Here is an 8,113-nt window from a genome sequence, read left to right as displayed (position 1 = left end):
ACCATGAAAAGAACCTCACTGTTTCACCACTGGCCTGCATCTGACTTGAGGTATCTGAAAGGCTTTTAAACACAAGCTAGTTTCGTGTTTTGGGAGTGATCACATGACCGGTTGGCTGGGTTTTCTTCTGGCTCTGGAAAAGATCTTATGCATCACAGGCTAGAAATAAAGCATCTCCTCTCCCTCTTTTCCAAAAAACACACTGCAAAGTGAATTTGCATCTTGTCAAACTGGCTTTGACGTGTGTTTGCGGTAGAAATCTGTGAAGTGCTGCGCAATGGCAGTGCTACCAAAACGCAGGAAACAGAATACTTTATTGCTAGCAACTGTGGTGTGTGTTTTTCTCCACATGCAGGAAGTGAGGATTCCTCTGTAGGGTATTCTGTTTGAGGTGCTGGTAGTGTGCGTTAGTAGAAGTATGTAGCACGTGATGGTCTGTTGTTTGCAGTCTATCTTGACATTGTGCTGGCACAGGACTGTTCTTTCTTGTGTGCACTGCATTCATATAAACCTCTCCTGTACTGATGTCATACATTCCTCACATGTTTCACACTGTGCTCGGCCTGGCTTGCTCTACTTGTTATGAAACAGATTAAGTCATTTAGCTGCAGCTGGGAAGATTTTACGTAAACCTCCTACCCCACTGTTTCATATTTTTTTCTTTTTTTCTTTTTTCCCTCTTTCCAATTTCTAACTTGCTTTGAAATGTTCGTTTTTGCATTGAGGCCTATTTGAACGTCTCTTGTGAATTTCCGGTATAGCAATTTCATCCTATGCTTAGACGCCACCTGCTGCACTACACTTAAATTATAACAAATACTCCCCAAGTGCCTCAGCTGAGCGGAGAAGAGCCAACCGTGGCTTTCTAATCAAAGCCACAAGGTGACAATCAATTGACCAGCAGCTAATGAATGTACACAGCCGCTGGCTAATTGCTTTGATTTGCATGTTGCCGCTTCTGTTCCTGGGCGTCGGAAGCTATTGCCCCAGCATGTCATTTTAATTACTATCTGCTTACACCTAGAACCGATAAATTGGACAGAACGGAAAAAGGTCCCGAGTTCTGTGGTCTCGGTTGGGGCTGGAGTGTTGACTAGTTGATGGGCCACAGCACTGCATTGTATCCAATGGTGCTGTTGAATCGATTTTAGTAGATTTCAGGCCTCTTGCACAATACATGAAATTCCGTTCGATCACTCTCAGATAAGCATCTGATCGTTTGGCCACATCGGGTGGCAATCTTGAAGTGCATGGCTACCTTTATAGTGAAGCTGCATACACACGCTAGAGCAGGGCCACACTTGGGGTTTATGTTTGCTTTTCAGCAGCACGTTCTGCAGGCATCAATCCTTGTCGTTTACCCTGGAGATTGTTCGTCTCAATGAAATTTCGGTCATTTGCCAGCAATTGTGCAAACATTGCTTTGGTTAGAATTTTTGGATGCTGCATGAAGTGTTCCGTGGCAGTTGTTTTATGCGGTTCTGTGGCCCTATGGGCCACAAACAGAACAACGGACACTGATGCCAAACACTTTTCTGCTGAGTTTCAGAAAAGCATTAAACATTGGCTAAATGCACCATCTGCAGAAGCACTTAGGACCAAGCCCTGACAGATGCTGAAATGCGGACACAAGCATGTTGGTGTGTATAGGCCCAAATTTCCATTGCTTGCTTGTTTGGGTTATGAGCACTTGAATGACACACTCCTCAACTATAGCTGAGTAGCTGAGAAACGTGTGCAGTTCAAGGGGGGGGGGGGGCGGGGAGGAACAGTGACGTACAAGTGGTTTCCAGTGGGCGGAATGAGCCTGAACAGAATATGCTCATTTTTCTGTGTTATTCAGAAATCCAGCATGCTGGATCTAATGACATTGGGCTGATCCAATCTGCCTAGAGTCCAGCAGGAACACCTATTCATTTATGGCCCGCTTTAGTACCAAGTCATGCTTGAGGATCAAAATTTGCAAGATTTGACATCCAGTACCTCGACTGATTGCCTCTTTCATCGGTATTAAAAAATTGCTAGTGTAGCACTGATGTTGTATCCACTTATTAAAGAGGGATTGTCAGCCACAAAATTAAGTTCCGGTTACCCACAGCTCTGTGTTATGCATCATGCAGCCTTACCCTGCATTGCACTCCTATCTGTTCAGAAATGTTTCTGCTGTAATAAATCTTTTGTTAGCCTGGCTCTATTCAGTACATTGCCGACGAGAAGGAAGCTTGTCATCACCCTTCCCACATTCCTGCTCCTCACTGATTGGCTGAGGGCAGTTCAGTGTGACGTGCGGCTGAAACCTGATCTTGCTGTGCTTAGATGTTTACAAAGCAAACTAGCTATGACAGTGCAGGTTCTAGGAGAGTGAGGGAAAAAGAGTACGGGAGGAAATTACATCGAAGAGAAAGGATATGAGCGCAGAGAATGGAAGCTATATAGTCCGCTGCCATAGGAATTCCAATCCACAATGTAATAGTAAAACCAGATGTATATAGTCCTCAGGGCTGTAAATCACACTCTCCTGTTATGACCTGCAGTGACCCAGTACTCGGACAGGCACAAACGTGGCCACCACCAGGGTTTAAACCACAATGCAGGCTATTGGTTTCAACACACAAGGGATACCTTTTATTAAAAGATTATCATTCACAGGAATAAAACCTAAAACTCCCATTGAGGGTGCATGCAAACTGGACCCCTTTTGCATAAAATCGCCTCTAAGGTATCTGTATGGGCTTAGTGGTCACATACACCTTATACATGTCGCCTTACTTGGTCAGGACCTTGGTCTGAATCCCCGCAGGGGGACATGGGAGTGTGGCAGTTACCTGTAGCGTCCAGGTAAAAACAAGACTATGGGAAACTGAGCAGTATTTGCACGAACGACCGTAAACTATCATGCCGGCAGCTGTCCGTTCAGTTCACTTCATTGACCAGCATGGCGGCCACCATTTACTGCCATGAAAACATCTATGAAAACCGGCCCTTACTTGCATGAAAAAATTTAAGGAAACTATGCAGAAAGGATGTGAAAATGATGCAGAAACTGGCACTAGCACGCAGCAAGGAAAGGGCCAGCTGGTACAGGGAACAAGTAGCGTGCTGTCATGTATATCTAATTACAATTAGAAAAGAACACTGTGCCTCACTGTCTTCTTTCCTAAAACTCTGTACAGCGTAGGCCTCCTTCAAACTTCATCCGCTTCTGTACGCTTTTTTTCAGAACGTCAATGTACAGATTGATACATGTTGCTGAAAAGCAGACAGAAGCGCACTAGTGTGAATGAGGCCTTTAGAAGTGAGCCAATCATGTGAGAGCTAGTGCTGAGTGATACATTTTATTGTATTTATAAAGCACCAACATATTACGCAGCGCTGGACATTAGTTAAGGTTACAGACAATATTTAGGGGTGACATACAGCAATAAGACAACACAGGAACACACATGCAAACCAGATCATGCAGCACAGTATGAGTACAAGGTAATGCTTAGTCCGTCACTGGATGAGAGCATGGAGATTAGGCAAGTCGAGTTCACTCAGATCCATAGGATGGGTGTACGGTAATGGAGGTGCTTGAACAGGTAGGAGACATGAGGAGGACCCTGCCCTAAGGCTTGCAATCTAGAGGGAGAGGTAGGGAAGATATAGTCCCTGCCATTAGTGCTTTCACTGCAGATTATGAGTAAGAGGAAAAGGCTTTTTATAGAACACACTAGGCAGAAATGCTAGCGTTAACGCGTATAATATTAATCAATGGGCCATATGGAAAAAACACATGTTTGCATTTCTGCAATACGCGTTTTTAAAATGCTGGTCTTGCTGCATATTTTTCTAAAAACGCACATAATGAAAGTCAATGGTGACGCAGAGGTATTGCATTTTAGTGCGTTTTTGTATACTTTTTTTTTTTTAAACCAAGTTTGATATATTTCTGCTTTCTGTTGACTTCCTAATGGAAAATACATGTGCTGGAAAACCACAAACACACTAAAAACGCATATGCAGAAGAACGCTACCTTTCCCGCACTGCCTAGTGTGTTCCCAGCCAAAAAGACAGTCTGTCATATCAGGCTTTGTCTTAATAATGCAGGGAGCCCATCCCCCCCCCCCCCCCCCCCTTCCAATCCTACATTATTAAAAGAGAGCCTGGCCTGACAGACAGAGCTTGTATAGCTGTTTGAGCACTGTAAAGTATTTATTTTCTTCCGTTTTTCATATTGACTGATTTCACGTTTTATTTCTTGGCAGGTATGAGAAATGAGTGTTGGAAGGAGAAGATTGAAACTGGTGGGGATCTTGATGATGGTCAATTTCTTCATCTATGTCATTGTGGAGGTTTCAAAGAGCGACCACCAAGACAAAGGCACAAAAGGAAAAGTTCTCATACCACTGGAGAAATTCTGGGGGACGTACACCGTACAAAATGCCTATTGGAACCGGGAGCAGAAAAAGCTGGACAGACTGTATAATCCAATACTGAACCTTCTCAAGAATGTCACAGTGGAGGAAATGGTGGCTTCCAATGCCAGCCTGCTGAACTTCTGTGACATGGACACAAGCATACGTTCTGAAATCAAAGACTTTGACAGCTTGCCAGAGAGATTTAAGGATTTCCTTTTTTATTTGAGGTGTAAGAATTCTTCCCTGGTGTTGGACCAGCCAGACAAGTGCAAGGATAAGCCCTTCCTGTTGCTGGCCATTAAGTCCCTGACGCCGCAGTTTGATAGACGACAAGCCATACGGGAGTCCTGGGGGAAGGAAATAAAAGTAAATAACATGACTGTGGTGAGGGTGTTTCTTCTCGGGCAGACTCCACCCGAGGACCATCACCCTGATCTCTCACCGCTAATTAAACATGAAAGTGACTTGTATAAAGATATCCTTCTCTGGGACTATAGGGATACTTTCTTTAACTTGACACTGAAAGAAGTTCTCTTCCTGAAGTGGGTTAGCCATTCCTGCACGGATGTTCAGTTCATCTTTAAAGGAGATGATGATGTTTTTGTGAATACCCATCAGATCCTGGATTACTTGAAGACATTATCTGCAGAAAAAGCCAAAGATTTATTTATTGGGGATGTGATCAAAGATGCTGGACCTCATCGGGACAAGAAGCTGAAGTACTACATTCCCGAGAGCCTTTTTGAAGGCTCCTACCCACCCTACGCAGGCGGTGGAGGTTTCCTTTACTCTGGAAATCTGGGATTAAGACTTTACAACGCCACTTCTAGGGTCCTTCTTTATCCTATTGATGATGTTTATACAGGAATGTGCCTTCAAAAACTCGGACTTGCTCCTGAGAAACACAAAGGGTTTAAAACTTTTGATATAGATGAGAAACAGAAGAATAACATTTGCTCCTATTCTAACCTAATTCTAGTCCATCCTAGGAAACCTCAAGAAATGATTAAGATTTGGTCCCAGTTACAAGACTCTAGTTTAAATTGTTAGGCGGAAGAAGGGTGGTTGTAAGGCCTTCCTGAAGGATTTCTCATATTGCACTGCTGATGTCGTGAGAGCTTGTGCTTGTCGTACATTTTTAGGTCACACTGAATGTTCTCAAAGGCTTTGTGTGTTTTGTGACTTCAGAGTCTTTACTAGGTTTGTAAATATGTGTATATACTTTTTAGTTTTAGTTTGTCCTTGAAGCAGTCTTAAATTATATTTGCAAAACTTAAAATGGGACTTTAAGAAACTTTTAAATGCACAGGTTATTGTTGTTTTAAATGTATTAGTGCCTCCATTTTAGAGGGATCACAAGCCTTTTCAAAAAAGAAAAAAAAATCAGATAGCTGTCTGTTTATTTTTACATGATGTCATATTTATTTTTTTCCTTGTACATTTGTTTGTTTTTCTTCCTGGGTTCCATCTGCTACCGTTCTCCAAAAGTCATAGTAAATATGCCAATGGTCTTCGTTCTTTAGAGTAAGTCAGCGATATCTCTTTATGGACACCTTTTACATATGACAAATGGACTTCAAGCGGTTCAGAGACCAATGGCGACACGTGAAATTAATTTGCCTTTAATTATCACAATTCATGTTTCACTGGTCCTTGTCTGAGTAGTGTAAGCTAACATTTGCCTAGTTGTGTTTTTGGTGTTATGGCACTCTGTAAGCCTATGTATCCCATAACGTTGAAGTCTTTGTAGAAGAAATATTATTAATGGTTATTTCAATTAAAGGAGCTAGCCACCCAAATATAGCTTCCGTATTATTGCAAGTGCAATCACTGTGTGTATGTCTCTTGGCTGCCTGTTTGATAACTTCATTGGGATACGCTCTTCCTTATCATCGCTCCTGCTCTTCCTTGTCTCCAGGCTGCCTCCTGCTGGTTCTGTTAGTAATCAGTAAACCACTCCTGATCTTGTTATTGATGGAGATGCCAGATTACTGCATGAAGACATAGAAGAGCAGGATTACTTTGTATCCCATAGTTGTTTATTCTTCTAGGCAACAAAGGGAATTCAGTAGATGTTTTTGTGCACTAAAATCTAAAATCTTAAGATTTTTATGATTTTTATACCTCTCCCATATCTGTTTAAAGTAAACCAGAGATTGCTTGTGTGGGCCAATTTATACTAACCTGGGACTTCCTCCAGGCCCATGAGGTGCTTGAAGTTCCTCAGCTGCTCTGTTTTTTAATTTATTTTTCAGAAAACTTCATGGTAATCTGGCCAGGCCACGCTATTCTGCCTTTGAGTGACTCTGTTACGAGCAGACCACTGTTGCACTCCTGCAGTCTGAATGCACCTGTGCATGGGAGTGCGACAGTTGCATGCCTGAGCCGCGCATGCACTGAAGACCATGACTGGCGGCGACCAATTACCAGGAGGATTTCAGAGAGAACGGAGCGGTCAGGGAGAACGTCGAGGGACTCCCAAGCACCTCATAGGGCTGGAGGAAGCCCCACATACGTATAAATTGGCCCACACATGCCATCTCATGTACCCTTTCATAATGCAATGGATAGCAGCAGAACTAATTTTCAACGTGTTAAAAATAACACTAAATAATATGCTGTATCGTAATGAGGGTAATAGGTTGTGTAGGGTTTTGTAATGAAGGAAAGTGTAAAGGGATTCTCCTTCCAATTAAAAGTTCCCATTTTCCAGCTTTGCTACAGGTAGCAGGTGCAAGTCTTCTCTTGACAACTTCCCTGCCCACTGTTTTATGGATGGTCTGTCCTGACTGGGATAGCTAGCCATACAACAAGGAAACTAGTTTGTTAGTAGCCATAGTCATGTCTAGGTGAACTCCTGGAGAAGCATGTGATTGTTTGATCAGCTGATAATTTAAAAAGCTCTGATTTGCTGTGATCACATCCTGCTTTAGCTCACGATCCTGACTAGCAAATCAGAGACTTCCATATCTATCACCTGACCAATCTGATCACCTGTTTCTCCATGAGTTCTCCTAGACATGACCATCACTATTTGTTAGTATATTGGTTATCTGGAAGGATTTGAACCTGTTAGGAGACTGGGCTGGAAACTGGATAAATATGCAGCTGGGAAGGAGATGAGCTCTTTCACACTAAAATGTATTTGGGTGGAGGTCTCCTGCTATGCATATCCTAACTTTAGAGAAAATGTGCTTACTTTTTCAATATTGTTAGTGGAAGCCCTTTCATGTTTTTGTGCCCTTTTTCTATAATTGCACTCAGTGCTTCTTAAATAAAACACAACTGTTACCTGCAGTTGTACAGAGGCGTAGTCTGGCATGTATTATTTGTATAATGTTGCAACATGTACAACATACTTTTTCTCTCCGTTTTGTTTTATTGTGGCTGGTTAAAGGACGACTGTAGTGAGAGTTATGGGGAGGCTGCCATATTTGTCCTTTTAAGCAATATTAGTTGCCTGGCAGCCCTGCTGATGTATTTGACTGCAGTAGTGTCTGCATAACACCAGAAACCAGCATGTGGCGAATCTTTGCAGCTCTGACAGTAATGTCAAACATCTGACCTGCATATGCTTGTTAAGGGTCTATGGTTAAAGTATTGGAGGAAGAGTGCAGGATACCCAGGCAACTGGGATTGCTTAAAAGGAAATAAATGACAGCTTCACATACCTCTCAGCACAGTTGTCCTATAAGGGCCCTTTCACACTTAT

The 8,113-nt window shown here is 42.6% G+C and overlaps 1 protein-coding gene across 1 annotated transcript in view; it reads left to right on the top strand.

The window, feature by feature from the left end:
* The window catches only part of B3GNT2 (UDP-GlcNAc:betaGal beta-1,3-N-acetylglucosaminyltransferase 2), a 59,263-nt gene extending 51,549 nt beyond the window's left edge, over positions 1–7,714 (top strand). The window contains exon 2 of the mRNA XM_068232375.1: positions 4,249–7,714. Within this exon, the coding sequence (XP_068088476.1) occupies positions 4,258–5,451 (1,194 nt within the window). The 5' untranslated portion in view covers positions 4,249–4,257 and the 3' untranslated portion in view covers positions 5,452–7,714. The remainder of the gene's footprint in view (positions 1–4,248) is intronic.
* The last annotated feature ends 399 nt before the right edge of the window (positions 7,715–8,113 follow it).

This window comes from Hyperolius riggenbachi, chromosome 4 (assembly GCF_040937935.1).
Source record: "Hyperolius riggenbachi isolate aHypRig1 chromosome 4, aHypRig1.pri, whole genome shotgun sequence".
NCBI lineage: Eukaryota > Metazoa > Chordata > Amphibia > Anura > Hyperoliidae > Hyperolius > Hyperolius riggenbachi.
Note: the sequence above shows the minus strand (reverse complement) of the source record. Positions and strands in the feature narration are given on the sequence as shown.